The sequence below is a fragment of the Alternaria ethzedia genome (genome assembly GCF_023757985.1).
Source record: "Alternaria ethzedia strain BMP 0044 chromosome Unknown scaffold_49, whole genome shotgun sequence".
NCBI classification, from domain to species: domain Eukaryota; kingdom Fungi; phylum Ascomycota; class Dothideomycetes; order Pleosporales; family Pleosporaceae; genus Alternaria; species Alternaria ethzedia.
The window spans coordinates 16,919-31,562 of NW_026056242.1; the positions used below are offsets into that span (position 1 = coordinate 16,919).

Genomic DNA, 14,644 nt, shown 5'->3' on the forward strand with positions numbered 1-14,644 from the left:
AGGAGGCAGTCACACCATGAGCGTGGATTGTAGTGTTTTTTATCTCCATCGCAATCTGCATGGTAGTTTTAGATAAACCGGAGATCTGGACTTGTGCTTAGAAGTGGATGGTTGATCCGGGAGACGTTTTTCGTATGCGGGAAGGAGGGAAGGAAGGCAACGCCACATAGATTGTAGCCCCTCACGTTTTGATTTCCATGACAAACGTCACCACTTCTTTTGAAGTAAGACAAAGCAGGATGTTGGTGTAAGAAGGCTACACTCTAGCCGCGAGAAGAAGTATTTATACTGCAGCAGGAAGAGGAGGCAGCGGCGTCATGTAGAGTTTCGATTTCGATTTCGGTCTCCATCGATTCATTTCGTTTGCTTTTGAAACAGCAAAGACAGGCATGCGAGCTCGTAGTTGATGTTTAGAGAGAAGGCGGAAGGACAATCTCATCCAGATGTTCCTCTTCTTTTTCGTTATCTCCATGCCTTTCTCTTCAACCAGTTTTGGAAAAGCGAAGACCGGAATATCTGTGTAGAAGTCAACGTCCAGCAGTCGTAAAGTAGTTTTTGTACTCCAACTCCAACTCCAACTCCGCCGCTCATACAAGTCTGAACTGCGTGATTTTGAAGAAAACGTCGTATTGCAGTAATACGTGGGAGGGTTGGCACGACACCATGAAGGCAATGGTTGAAGTTTTTGGAAAGACTCAGGAGGAGCGAGGGAAGAACATGACCCCGATGTCGTTGGTTTTTGGACAGCGCCATCGTCCGGTTCCATTGGCCCTTTTGGAAAAGAGAACTTGAAGTGTAGATACAGAAATGAAAGAAGGAAGAGGGTGAGCGAGGTATTTATACGCCGCCACCGGCCCGTATCACCACCCCTCCACTCCAACTCATCCCATCCCAACCACCTCGCACCCTGCAGCACACCCCTCACTTACACAAGAACAGACAAGAACAGCGTAGGATAAGAGGTAAAATAGTCATTAAACCATACTAACTCGCTATATCCTTGCATATACCCGCGCCTCTCATGACAAGACCGGCAAAGAAGATGAAAACCCGCTATCCTAGCATATAGCTCCAAAGACAGCAATATATATCGCTTATTTTCCGTAGCCCAGTAACGCCCAAACACTCAGAGTGTACGCGGTGAACAACGCATCCAAAGGAATGGGGGTATATATCCAATGCCTTTTATCCAAGCTTTTTCTTCTTTCAATGAACTGCAATCGTGACATCAACGTCATGACGCAACAACCTCAACCCACCCCTCCCTATTCCTCTCGACTTTACTCCCATCTTCACCGGCCGTTAACTCCTTGGCCAGCCCGTCTTTGGCGCCTCTCCGCCTCGCCCTGTCTCTCACGCTGCGCTCATCTTTCTCGCACTCTTTAATTGCCTCTACAACCTCCAGTTCTTCGAAGCGCGCATCTTGCAGATTGAGCTTCTGCCACTGGGGATGTTTCTGGCAGCGCTTCTTCAGACACGCGGTTTCCTTGTCGTCGACATCGATGTCCATAGCGTCGGCGCCGTTCGTCGCGGGTGTGGGCGTTGAGGAGATTTGTTCCGGGGTAGGAGTGAGTGTGGAGTGGTGGAAAGCGGCGCGACCGTGTTTGCTGTTGCGCCAGAGGAGGAATTCGGCGTCGGACCAGGATAGTCGCGAGTCGTAGCCGCAGAAATCCTTGGCTTTGACTTTCTCGCGGTCGGCGAGGCGGACGGCTTGTTCTTTGGCCATGCTGACGAACTTCTCGCGGTCTTTCAAGACTTCGAGGCGGTCTTTCAGTTGGGTCTTCTCTTTGTGGAGGGCGGTCAGGCGTTCGATCTCGCCGGCGGTGAGGGCGAGGTCTTCGCCGTTGGAGGGGAAGGTTGCGCGTGATGGGGAGGCGGTTTGTGGGGGTGTGAGGACGCCGGTTCCGAGATTCTTGAAGGCTTGGATGTTGGGCGATGCGTCGACGAGGGCTTTGAGGTCCTTGGCTCGTAGTGTGCCTCCGAGTGGTGTCGGCTCCTCTTCTTCAGCGCCCTCACTCTCTGCAGGCTTCTTCTTCTTCTTGGACTTTTCCTTCGCCCCGTTGGCGCCCTTGGCACCTGCTGTCCTTTGTAATTGTTCCTGCATGAAGAGAACTCCACAGTCGTCGGAACAATACTTGCTCTCCCTGCCGTGATTGAGTCGCGCAGGTTTCCGACAGCCGTCCCGCCGGCACATTGGCTTCCATGTGGTGTTCCCCTTGCCGTTCTCCTCGCACTGCGGACATATGAACTTGTCGACCAGTTCCTCGTCCACCTGTCTCATGTTTACGCAGTCGCCGTGGAACCAGTCGTCGCATCCGCCATCGCATCCAATCATCCACTTGTGGTTGTCGGGCTTCTTGCATATGCAGTAGAGGTTGTGGTCTTCGGATGATTCGCCGTCGTCGTCGGTAGCGTGTTCGTGACCTGGGGCGGGCGAGGATCCAGGGACGGGTGTGCCGGCGTGTGAGCCTTTCTTCATCGCCCTGCTGCCCGCCGACTTGGGTATCCGCGAGGTAGGTGTGACTGAGCGCGCGCCATCTTCCGTCTCGACCTTGCGCTTCTTACTCGGCTTGGACGTCTTCGCGGTGCCCTTCTTCTTGATGGCGGAGGCGGATGAAGGCGCTGGTCGCTTCTTGGTCGGGGCGGGTGCTGGCTTGGACTCGACTGGTGATGGGACGCTCTCTGCCGCGCTCTGGTTCCGTCTCCGCAGTCCAAGGTCGCTCTGCTTAGCAATCTCGAGCGCCTTGAGTGTGTCGGCGTCCATGTTTTCGCCAGTTACGGAACTCTGTCGCTCGGTCTGGGAGGCGGTAATTGCAGGAGTGTGTTCGCGCGGTGTGCCAGAGGGCTCGTCCTTGATGAAAGGCTGAGGCGAAGGCAGAGTAGCGTTTCCACTGTGTGAATCAGGCTGGAGGGTGCTCGCTGCGGGCTCTCGGATCTGGGAGGTGGTGGGCTCGTCGCGCGTGAATGCAGGTTCGCGGTTCTGCGTGCTGTCTCGTTCGCCGTCGTCCGATGTGACTACCTGCGACACGTCCTGGCCAATGGGGGCGTCCTGGGTCTGCTCTTGCAGGGCGGAGGACAAATTTTGTATTGGCGCGAGGACTGGGGCGGGCGAGGTCCTCGACAGCAGCGACTGGCGGCGCTTCTGCTCCTCGGGCGAATTGGAGCCATGGTGATAGTGCTCGAGCGTCGGCGAGTGGACCTGGGGCTCGTCGAGGGGTGGCGAGGGCTCGACGGGCGCGTGATGGGAGCCGAAGCTGCTGGTGCGTCGCGGCGCGTGGGACGAGGCCGTGGGCGAGGGCAGCTCGCGCGTCGGGGCGGGCACGAACTGCTGGCCACTGCCCAGCGTCGCCAGCGTCGTCAGGGCATCGGCAGCGTCTTCGGTCGTGGTGGAGGCAGACGGGCGGCGCTGCAGGCCGGCGTCGGGGTTGAGGAGGGAGTCGATGCTGCTCATTGTGGCTGGCGGTCTGTCTAAGCGGGCATGTCGGGGCGGGGATGGGGGGATGGAGGGAATGTCGAGGACGCAAGAGTGAGCAGACTTGAGGCGAGCGAGAGGAGAAAGGGCGGGTGGTGTGGAAAATAGAGCCGTTTCAATCAGCTTGGCGCGCAGAAGCGCTTGAGGGGCGGGCGAAGCTGCGTGAGCCTTGACAGCATGCAGGCATTGCTCGACCGCCTGCTACCACTGCGCCTGCCACCTATTACCGCACACCTACCAGCGCGACGTCCCTCGTGACGCTGACAAATGGCAAGCCACTACATGTGCCTCAATATCGCCTTCCTCGCTGCGGGACTTCGTGTCTTTGTTGTGACGGCTGCCCGCAGCTCTTTGGCGCTTGCCGCCGATGATGCAACTCGACTACTGGGTCCCTTGAGGGGAGCTCCGAGCTAGAATCACTCAACATGACGTTGGTCTCCCAGTAAAGAGCATTAACATAACTACATAGGGTATCATAGGCATCTCTATCTGTTAATTATCCAAAAGACTACTCATCGTCTTCGTTCCTCGGCCGCCCGCGTTTGCGCCCTGCCGCCTGCGATGCACCTTGAGTCGCCTCGACCGGCGCACTGTCACTGAGGGCGTCCGCCACCTGCAGCGTCCTCTGCAACTTCTTCTCCAGCTCCTCCACGTCCTCGCTCTCCCCAAACATCATCCGTATGAACTGCGCGACGCCCTCCCGTCCCACCTCGACCTTGCCGCGAGGTCCGACAATGTAGTCTACCGTCTCCTCGCCCCCGGCAGGCGTCTCCCTGATCTTGACAATATACCCGTCTTTGGCCATAATCGCAAGCGTCTTGTCTTTGGTACCAACAGGCGTCGTCTGGTCTGCGTTCATGCGCCTGAGAGCGCGGTCTAGCTTGCCTTCTGGGATCATACCGCCAGATATGACAATGAGGGCGATGGCCATGGTGTACAGCCCGACGTATGAGTCTTCTCGGTTTATCTCGTCTGAGTCGGCTGCTAATGGTCGCGAGGGGCCGATGACCTCCGGTATGCGGTACTGCTCAGGTAGGATGGTCTGCAGGACCCATATGCCGGTCGACTTGCTTTGGGATTCCGAGCCGGCGGCAGCTGGAGACGTTAGATCACAAGCTTCGTAGTAAGACTGGCTGCATACCGCGCTTCTGTCGCAGCGTCACCTTGTCCGCTTTGGGTAGCTCGACGAACTGCATCCCAAAGACGTCCATGAGCTGGCTGTTAGCTTGCGCAAAGACGTCCTTGAACAAGCGAGTATAAGAGCCCAGGACTGCCAATATCAGTATCGCCTCGTAAAGAACTCCAATGCACCTACCTTTCTCGTTGATGTCCGCGCGCTTGATAGGCTTCCGTGAATGCTCACACGACAAGGCATAGCGCACCAGACCCTTTGCTAGTTGGTCAACGCTGCCGCTTCCCTGCGCCTCTCTGATAGCGTCTTCCATGTCGATGTCCTCATCTTCTTCGGGAGTGTCATCTCGTCTGCGTCGTTGTGACTGTATAGGGACTGGTGAAGCTTGAGTAACCGCCTGTCGTGATCTACGTGGAGGCATCGTGTGTGGTAAGTGACTGAGGCGTGGGGTAGACTCAATCTATCACAGAATTACCGCGTAGGGCTGACGCGACGCGCCTCGGTGAAAGCCGCGCTAAGGTACTCGCTTCCGGGCCGGCGACGACATCATCGAGACATGGTCCGAGCTGCTCCTCCGCATTGCAAGTCTCAATCCGCCCATCGTGACTTACCCCAGTCAATGCAGCCACCATGAATTCCATACGATCCGCCGCGCGCCGGCCCATATTCCGCTGCCTCAACACGCCTGCGCCACTCCGTTCCAACCCCCAATTCCGCCAGGGCTCGCGCTCCAGCAGAGCAGACTTCGAGGCCATTCTCAAGCAAGGCGCCCGTCCCAAGGTCCCTCGCCCCGATGAAGACTTCGTCTCCGTACACCGCGCCGAGGCCATGCGCCGTGCGCAGTTGATCAAGAGGCGGAATTGGCTGGCTCTCGGTGCTGCGCTCTCCATGATTGCTCCCATCTTCCTCGTCCGGTTATGGGATGTGCCACCGCCCGGAGAGAAGGATGAGAAGCCAAGTCGGGGCATATTCGACATGATCATGGGCCCTCCGACCAAGTGCGATGCCCCGCGCAAAGCAGCAGAAGAGTTCCAGGGCAAGAAGGTTGTCATCGCAGCCGGCGACAAGGTCATTGCTACAACAGGCGACACCGACAACCCGCAAGCCTCTGACCCCGACGCCATCGAGCTCGTCGAGACAGGCACCTCCTACGTCCCCTACTTCCCGCGCACCATCCGCCTCCCCACCGACACCGCCGGCCCCGAAGCCATCACCAGCGACGCAGAATACACACTCCTCGGCCTGGGCATCCGCAAAGTCTCCTTCCTGCGCGTCCAAGTCTACGTCGTAGGCCTCTACGTCAAAACCGCCCACCTATCCACCCTCCAAAACCACCTCATCAACACCGTAAACCCCACCGCCTCCGCCCTCATCCCCAACGAAAAGAAAGACCTTCGCGAAGCCCTCCTCGACCCAGAGAAGAGCAACAAGATATGGGAGTCGATACTCGCCAAAGACGGCACCGCAGGCGTCGACATGGCCTTCCGCGTCGTCCCCTGCCGCGGCACAGATTTCAAGCACCTCCAAGACGGCTGGATGCGCGGCATTGCCTCGCGCACCGACGAAGTCCGGCGCAAGCAAGCCGAGCTCCTCCGCCAACAAGCCGCAGAAAATAAATCCATAGCCCTGCCCAAGCCCGTCGAGGAAGGCGAGTTCCAAGACGAGTCGTTCGGCGTCGCTATGAAGGAGTTCCGGAACCTGTTCCAGGGCAAGGGGAAGGCGCCAAAAGGCTCTGTTATTATTCTAACGAGGGATAAGAGCGGTAGTCTGGGTGCGCTGTACCAGCCACTTGTACAAAAGGGGGATAAGCAGGAGACGATGGGGAGGAGCAGTTGGTTGGGTGAGGTTAAGGATGAGAGGGTGGGGAGGCTGGTTTGGTTGCTTTATTTGGGTGGGCAGAATGTTAGTAGTGAGCCTGCGCGGAAGAGTATTGTGGATGGGTGTATTGATATTGTTGAGAGGCCGGTTGGGACGTTGGAGACTATGGTTCATTAGTGGGGTGCGGATGAAATGGATTTGGTGTGCGTGGGTGCGGATTGGACGCTTCGCGCATGTGACCATGGGACACATTCCCCCGTCTCGTCTTTCGGAGGCGCATATAAACCTCGCTTGACTGCTCTTCTTCCTTTCTTCTTCACATTACTTCTTTTTCTCAAGATACTAAAAGACTCGCTGGCCCATGGTATGGCTCGTGCTTCGGGCACTTTTCTAAAAATCACCCTCTCCCGTGGTCATGTCTTCCCCGGTTCCTCTTCCTCCGACTACTACCCTACCACGTCGTCATCTATCCACCAAAACCTCAAGTAGAACAATCGCATGACTCTCCCGTCGAGAACTTCTTCCAAAAAAGGACGCCCTGTCGCTCTATGTGTCCACCGTTCTTCCCGCCTCTCCGCCAAATACGACTACGACTCCACTCTTACTTTCGAATTACCAAAATCTCTTACCAAGATGTCAATGTGCGGTCGTCGAGCATTTCTTCCAAAATTCGCCAATGAAGAGATATGGCTGGTTCTCTTCATGCCTCTCGTCGGCAACTCGGATTGTTCAAAACACCGCTGCATTGGAATGATGTTGTGTTCGTCGAGCACTTCTCCGAAGAGTACCAGGGAACCTCGTTATGACTGGTGCTCTTCTCGCCTCTTCGCCGGCTTGAGGTACCTACAAACGGATTGGCGACAAAAGGATGGCGCGTCCGTCGAGCACCTCTTCCAAAAAGCTGTTCGAGGCCCGTCATGTCCTCCGTCCTTGCCAGGTCTTCGGCTACTCCTCGGATTATTAGAAACGACTCGGTGTTTGCGGTATGGCGTGTTCGTCGAGCGCTTCTTTTGAAAGAACGATCGGCTACCGACATGACTGGCGTTCTTCTCGCCTCTTCAACTACTCCTCGGAATACCAAAACCTGTCTAAAGCTGTGGCATGACTTGTTCTCGAGCTCCTCTTCTAAAATTATGATACGCCGATCCTATGGCTCCCGTTCTTCCCGCCTCTTCAACTGCTACTCGGAACATCTAAAATATTTCAAAAGCCCAACAACTACCGAATGGCTCTTCCACCGATCATCTTTCTACTTAAAAGATCTTGACGGTACCGATATGGCTGCTGTTCTCCTCTGGCTGGCGACTCAAAACAGAGGAATTTACAAAAAATGTCTGCTTCTGGAATCACACTGATCGAAGGTCTATGTCTGTTGCTTCTCCCTTGATTTCCGGTCTTATCAAAAAGCAAATCGCCCCTGGTGATGGCTGCTTCGTCCGTCGAGCACCCGATCCATAAAACAACAACCGGATGTTGGATGTCTCCCGCTGTTCCCGCCGTTTTCCTATTACTTAAAAGAGCTAGGTGGGTACAACCATGTTTCTTCTGGAAAAATACTACGAGAAAAGCTATGACTGTTGCTCCTCCTTTCCAATCCGGTATTATCAAAAGCCTCAGAAAAGTCTTTCATGGCTGGTCTCGCGCCTTCCAAAAGCTACTTTTATCAGTTCGCATGGTTCTAAAACTGAGTGCTTCCGCCTACCACTAAAATTCCACAGCGCCGCCTACGATGTCTCCTCTAGGGTGTCTTTACTTAAACAGCATGACGGTCACTCCCTCCTCTTCCTCCTCTATTATCCAAAAGGTGTGAGCACCGGAGTATGGCTGGCTTCGCCCTTCTCAAAAACTGCGGTCATGGATGTCATGGTTCTGAGACGGAGCGTCTCCGCAAATTACTCAAAAACGCACGAAACGAAGGCATGTCTTCTCCGGCGATCTTGTGCGCTCCTCTTTCATATCTATCCTCTTCTTCTGCGCAATGCGATCTCATCGAAATGGGCAGAACTTCCACGCATGACTGGCTTCGCCCTTCTCAAAAGACTTAACTTCATACTGTATGTTCTGGGACTGAATGTCTTTTCCTACCACTCAAATCCACAGTGATACGAACCATGTCTCCTCCCAAGAAACTAAACAATTACCAGATATGCCTGCTTCTCCGTCGACGAAAAACTGCCTCTTCAAAACAGGAAGATGTTTGAGCCATGGCTGTCTTTGCGCGCCTTAAATCAAGATAACAATAAGGCATGGTTCTGGGTCTGAGACTCGACTCTTGCAACATGATAGAAACTGTATGCGCAAGCGTTAATGTTTGGAGCGCGGGTATAAAAGTCTCACGTCGCCGCTGCTTTCTTCCTCCCTTCAACACACACCTCTTGGGTATTTTACCAAAATCCTTCCTCTTCATGGCTATGTCCTCGCTGGCGAGAACTTGTCCAAAAGAGATGTTGAGAATGTGGCATGTCTTTCTCTGAGAGACGGTGCCTTTTATCCAAAATTCGCCAAGTTCCGGTACATGTTCCAGAGCCCACTTGTAGCGGCAGGATGAGCATATCCAAAGTCATTGCGATCGCGAGAATGTCGCTGTCTCTTCTCCCTTCCTTTCACACACCTTCTTGGGGGTTTTACCAAAACTGGGACAACAAGAAATCATGTCTGCGCCTGCGAGGCTTTTTCCAAAATATCTCACCGAAGACCTGATGTCTCTGCTCGAGAGACGGTGCCTTTTACCCAAAACTGTCGAAGACCTCTTGATGTTCCAAAAACTCTTCAACACATATCACATGAGCACGTTGAAAGGAACAGATTCAAAAGTCCTACCTCGCTGCATCTGCTTCTCTCCTTCAATCCACATCCTTTCGGGTGTTTCACCAAAATCAGCAGACGTCGATGCCATGTCTGTGCTGGCGCGGCTTTTCTAAATTCGCTGAAAATCGCGCCATGTCTTCTTCTGAGGGGTCACTTCTTTTGCCTAGAACGCTGAGCAAGTACGGGATGTTCCAAAAGATTCACGCAAAGCAATGATGACCCCAGTGTGGTCTATTGTGAACTTGTCAAAACAACACAATCTTGCTCTCAAAAAACAAGATGAACAAAGCGTATGGCGGGAGAAGGACGCGGGTTGGGGATATTTCGAAACAAAAAAACGACAGTAGTGAATCTGATGATCTGCCAGTCTCCGGCGTTGAGCTGTGCAAGAGGTGTATAAAAGCTCTCCTTCTGCCGGCTTGCTTACTCTTTCCTTATTCATGCTCATTGTGAGGCTTATCAAAATGTGGCGTTGCTTCGCCATGTGCGCTGTCTTCTTTTGTCCCTCCAAAAAAACAACATTGGTAAGCACATGATCCGCCTGTCTCCGCTCGGCTTTCCAAATCGCTATACAAGCTCTTCATGTGCTGTCTTCCTGCGATTTCCTCTTCCACATTCGCTCTGAGCTTGTCTAAAATACACACATGACCGGATTATGGGATGTTGCCTTCTCTCTTCCTCCAAAAAAACACGCAAGAAGTATTGATGAGGTCTGCTTGTCTTCGCTACGCTATCTACGAGGTGTATAAAAGGTCCTCTCCTGCCGGCTCCATCCTTCTTGCCTTATCTACACTCCTTGTGAGCTTTCTCCAAAATGAACGCATGATGGCGTCATGGTTTCTCCTCTTCTGCTTCTCTCAAAAAACGTGTTCACCACAGCTATGTTCTGTTTCTTCTCCTCGGCGTTCGAAACCTATGGAAAAACTTTGAATGGCCCGTTCTCTTGAGTTCAAACACCCACATCACTGGGCTATGTCTCTGGACTTCGCCGCCAACTCACTCTACCAAAATAACCACCCTTCTTCTTGATGAGAAGATAAGACCAACGCCTTTCTAAAATGAACGCCGCTACTTCCCATGGAGATCTTCTAAAGGTAAGGTGGATAGTTGGGATGAGAAGCACTCTCCGGCCTGCATCTATTCTCAGACCCACTGCCTTGATATCGACATATAAAATACATCTGCGCCTCATCCATGGCTCTCCTCTGCAATCTCGCGCGACTGAGGCGATGTCAAAACTTGATCATCAGATGCCCATGAACTTCACTGAGATGGCTCTATACCAAAACTACACCATAGAGGTAGCATGGCCTGAGAGTCTTTCGCCCTCAGGTTTCCCTGATTCTTTACCTTCTCTCGCTTTGAGAATTACCAAAAAGATAAAGTTGATACCTCTATGTGTTTGCCTGTGCCGAGCTGGAATCACGCCTGCGCAAGAACAAACTAGACCACGATTGTGGTCATGCTGCTGGAGTCTTCTCTTCTCTTTCTTCCATCCTTCCACGGCCCCTCTCAGCCCAGCGAACATCAAAACATCCCAAATGATGTTCTATGTCTCCGCTCGCTGGACTTCGGTACCAATCTCGTAAACTAAAAAAGAACGCTTAACCTGGTTCCTGCTCCTGGAAGTCCAGCTCCTTCTTCTTCTGCGTTTCTACTCCATTGCTAGATATCAAAAAGCACAGAACCCGACCCTATGTGTAAGTAGCTGCCTGAACCGAGATACATGATAAAACTACCGCGTCGTGTACAATATGCTGCTGGACTTACTTAGCTCTCAACTTTATCTCCTTGCATCTTCCTCGGTTATTCAAACTATCAAAAAAGCGAAATCAACGCTGTATGTCTTCTGCCTGCTGCATTGAACTTTACCTCAAAAAGGCTCACGAAAAACGTTCTATGCTCTTGGGCTCTCTGACTCTCTGACTCTCTGCAGCTTACAGAGTCTTGTCTCCTTCTACATCCTTACTCTTTCTCGAACAGAGACACTGAAAATGCAGTGCTGGAAAACTAATGGCTGCGTCACGCTGCTCCAAGCTCTTCGGCTACTACTTAAAATCCAGGAAGCGACCTAATATAAGTCTGAGAGGCCGCAACCTCCGCTTCTTTACTGCATCTCCAGGGTTTAAAATCACAAAAACGCATTATCAAGGCTGATAAGCCAGGTTTGCTAGTGTAGAACTTGCCACCAGAAAAGATAATTCTGGAATTTCATGCTTCTGGGTTCCTGAGTTCGTTAGCTTTTGTCTTTCTACATTCCACTCGCCTTTGCGAATTACTAAAAACACTAGAAGGTAGTCTGATGTTTCCAGCTGGTCAGGCTGATCTCTTCTACCAAAAGGCACCCTGGAAAGGCTTATGCTTCTGGATCCTTGGGCCGGCCAGCTCCTGTTTTCATTCATCACACTCGCCTTTGCGGATAACCGAAAACGCACCACAACTGTCCAATGTGTTTGGTTGGCTGAGCCAGGATTTGCTAGCAGAAATAGCGAACAAAAAGACCCATGCTTCTGGAGGCTTGGGCTCTCCTCATTCTATGCTTCTGCAGCACACACGCTTTGCGCAATCAACAAAATCTGATTATCATGTGCCCATGTGCGGGTCTGTGGAGATCGGAGAAACAAAGAGCATCAACGATACATGTTCTGGGAGTCTTGCACTGTCCTTTTCCTACTCTCCTACACCACTCTCACTGTCTATTTCACCAAAAAGGGTATAGCAAGCTTCCAATGTGCGAGAGTGTCGAGCTTTGGTGAAACATGACAGAGGCTGCTGTCATGTTTCCGGCGTCTTGGACGTCTCGTCTCTCTCCCCCTACAACACATTCGTCTTTTCGAAATATCAACAATGCGTTGTTGCCAAGATTGATGTGTGGAAGTGTCGCGCTTTCGAGAAAGGCACAGAAGATAGCATGAATGTCCCAAACTTCAGTTCTTCTTATTTACCGCACACTCGTCTTTGCGGACCACCAAAAGGACAACAGGCTGGACGTATGTGCAGCTGGCTGGCGCCAAAAGAAAATGACTTTGATCAATCGGATGAGTCCAGATCGTCGGACTCGCGATTTCCAACCTGTCTTCTTGCATCACACTTACTTTTATCTGTCTCGCCGTACAACACGAAAAGGTCGAGGTATCAACTCTGATGTCTGTGCCTGCGCCGAGCTTTGGAAGAAAGCGCAATACTTGGGTTATATGCCTGCGAAGTCTTCGTTTCTCTGACTCTTACAACCTTCCGCTCTTCTTCAAAGAAGCTTTACCAAAACCTGATCATCATCTGTACATGTGCGGGTGGGCTGAGATCAAAAGTACTCAACGCGTTTCCATGCTTCTGCCTTGTGGAGCTCGCGCTTTTACCTCTACTCCAGAGTGTCCAGTACTCAAACCGGATCGAAAACCTTTCTATGTGTGTCGGGTCGGGCTGGTAAACCAGAATAAATCACACAAATTCAAGCCTCCTCGCCCTGTGGTTCGCACTTTGAATACATACATCCTAAAACTTTCCGCAATCTACGAAACAACAAAGGTGGTATATTCATGTGCGAGCCAGGGACTCAGCACTTTACCCAAAGAGAATAGAGCACTTGCCAGGTGCTATAAAGCCTTGGGTACTTAACTGTTATTCTCATAAAACATTGATAGTCCTGCCATTACCAAAACGATCAACATGCATGTTAATGTGTGTGACCAACCGAGCCGAGATGCAAAGAAAAGAACCTGACCTCATCTGTATGTTGTCGAAAGCTGGGTCTCTCGACTCCCACCCCCCTACTCTATCCTTGCCCTAGGTATTGTCAAAATGAATTCGAGGCATTCTATGTGCGCCCCAGTTGAGATCAAAACGTGGTTGCGTACTTCGAATGATTCTGAGACGCTGTGGCCTCAGACCTCTTACTCCCACGATGTCTACAGGTCTTCGTTTACTAAAAGCGCGACGGAGTTCCTACATGTGTCGGGCCGAGCTAGATCCATGAGAAAAAGAGATCATTAATGCCGTCATGTTGTGGAAGTCCTGGGTTCTCGACAGCCACTATCACGCCCCAAGGGAGAGCACAGTTAATACTCATGTCTGCCGATGACTCCAAGACTCGAATAGAAAGCCACAAAAGATTCATACATGACCAGAAGCCTTGTGCTCTTCAACACTCTTATTCTTGCAACATCTTTGCTTGATCAGAATACCAAAACATGATGGGTAGGGCTTCATGTGTGTACCAGGCAGGGCCGAGATCTACCATAAGAAAGAGTCCAATGGAAACTTAATGTGTTGGAGTCCCGGGACGTCGATAGCCATCATGAGATATCAAAAGAGAGATACCTTCTTTTAATGTTCGCTTCTCGCGGTCGAAGTGCGATAACAAAGACGAAGAAGAAATAACATATGCTTCTTGCGTTGCGTGCCGCAATACATGACCTTCAATATCTTCAATCACACCACCAGAATGCATTCCAAGCACAGCCATGTCTGCGGGTGCGTTGAGATCAAAAGCAACCACAGGGGTTGTTCATGTCGACAAAGTCCCGGCGTCTTATAACATCATTCTTTCCCTTTTTCCTCGTGGTTTGGGATCACAAAAGATACGGTAGCCTACATGCTTGTGAGGCCGGCTGAGCTAGAGTCAAAAAAGCACTAGCTTGAGGTGTGGAACGCGTATAAAGTCTCCGTTCCGCAGCTTTGGCGTCTGGTTTCTTACAACACTCTCAAATTATCAAAATACCAAAAGCAAGTCTACCAGGTTTTATGTCTGTGTGCGCGCTGAGATTAAAAAAAAGACTTTAATTCTTGCTATGCTGCTGCAGTCAGGCTCTCCTAAGCTCGTTCTTCTGCTTTCCTCTCGTTCAGGAACTTACATGCGTCTCTGGCTAAGCTCTTTAAAGAAGCAATCCGTATCCTGGATGCGTATAAAGTCTTTAGGGATTTTGCTCTCAGCTTTATGAGCCAACCCTACCTTTCAACATATCCAAAACCTCTTTGGTTAGTCAAGATGTTTGCGTCTAGCTGCCCGGAGATCAAAAAGCATTCGACGGTTTGGTTATGTCTTGGAAGCGTTCTATAGCTCGTCTATAAGTTCATCAAGCAAGAAATTCGAAAGCCATCAGGAAATCGCCAGATCAGTGCGAAATGAGACTTTTCGTCCGCCTGCTTGAACTTCGAAATCTGCGCTCACAGCAAGATGTGCTGTCGAGCCTCGATTGTGAAGATACAATATAAGCTTCTTCAGTCCAACACAGCTTCACTCCTCTTACATTAATTTATCGTTGTTTTCATTAAAATCAACAGGACTCCGAGACATGACCTGGCTCTATTCGGCGTCTTCTAGAAGATTTCCTCGGCATCACGATGCTTCAAAGCGCACTGATCTTGTTGCATGAGACACTCGGAGAGAGAACGAAAATACAAAATGCCTCGATCGC

At 51.6% G+C, this 14,644-nt stretch overlaps 3 protein-coding genes across 3 annotated transcripts; 1 reads left to right on the plus strand and 2 right to left on the minus strand.

Annotated features, from left to right (window-relative positions):
• Window positions 1-1,234: 1,234 nt before the first annotated feature.
• Window positions 1,235-3,451, minus strand: J4E87_010450 (uncharacterized protein; the record flags this gene model as incomplete). Its single annotated transcript, XM_049382024.1, has 1 exon — window positions 1,235-3,451. The coding sequence occupies one exon, from the start codon at window positions 3,449-3,451 to the stop codon at window positions 1,235-1,237; it is 2,217 nt and encodes a 738-aa protein (XP_049228199.1).
• A 529-nt stretch (window positions 3,452-3,980) lies between these two features.
• On the minus strand, window positions 3,981-5,025 carry J4E87_010451 (uncharacterized protein; the record flags this gene model as incomplete). Its single annotated transcript, XM_049382025.1, has 3 exons — window positions 3,981-4,567; window positions 4,614-4,742; window positions 4,788-5,025. 3 exons carry the CDS (start codon window positions 5,023-5,025, stop codon window positions 3,981-3,983), a joined length of 954 nt encoding a protein of 317 aa, XP_049228200.1.
• Window positions 5,026-5,234: 209 nt separating this feature from the next.
• J4E87_010452 (uncharacterized protein) lies at window positions 5,235-6,599 on the plus strand (the record flags this gene model as incomplete). Its single annotated transcript, XM_049382026.1, has 1 exon — window positions 5,235-6,599. The coding sequence occupies one exon, from the start codon at window positions 5,235-5,237 to the stop codon at window positions 6,597-6,599; it is 1,365 nt and encodes a 454-aa protein (XP_049228201.1).
• Window positions 6,600-14,644: the final 8,045 nt, after the last annotated feature.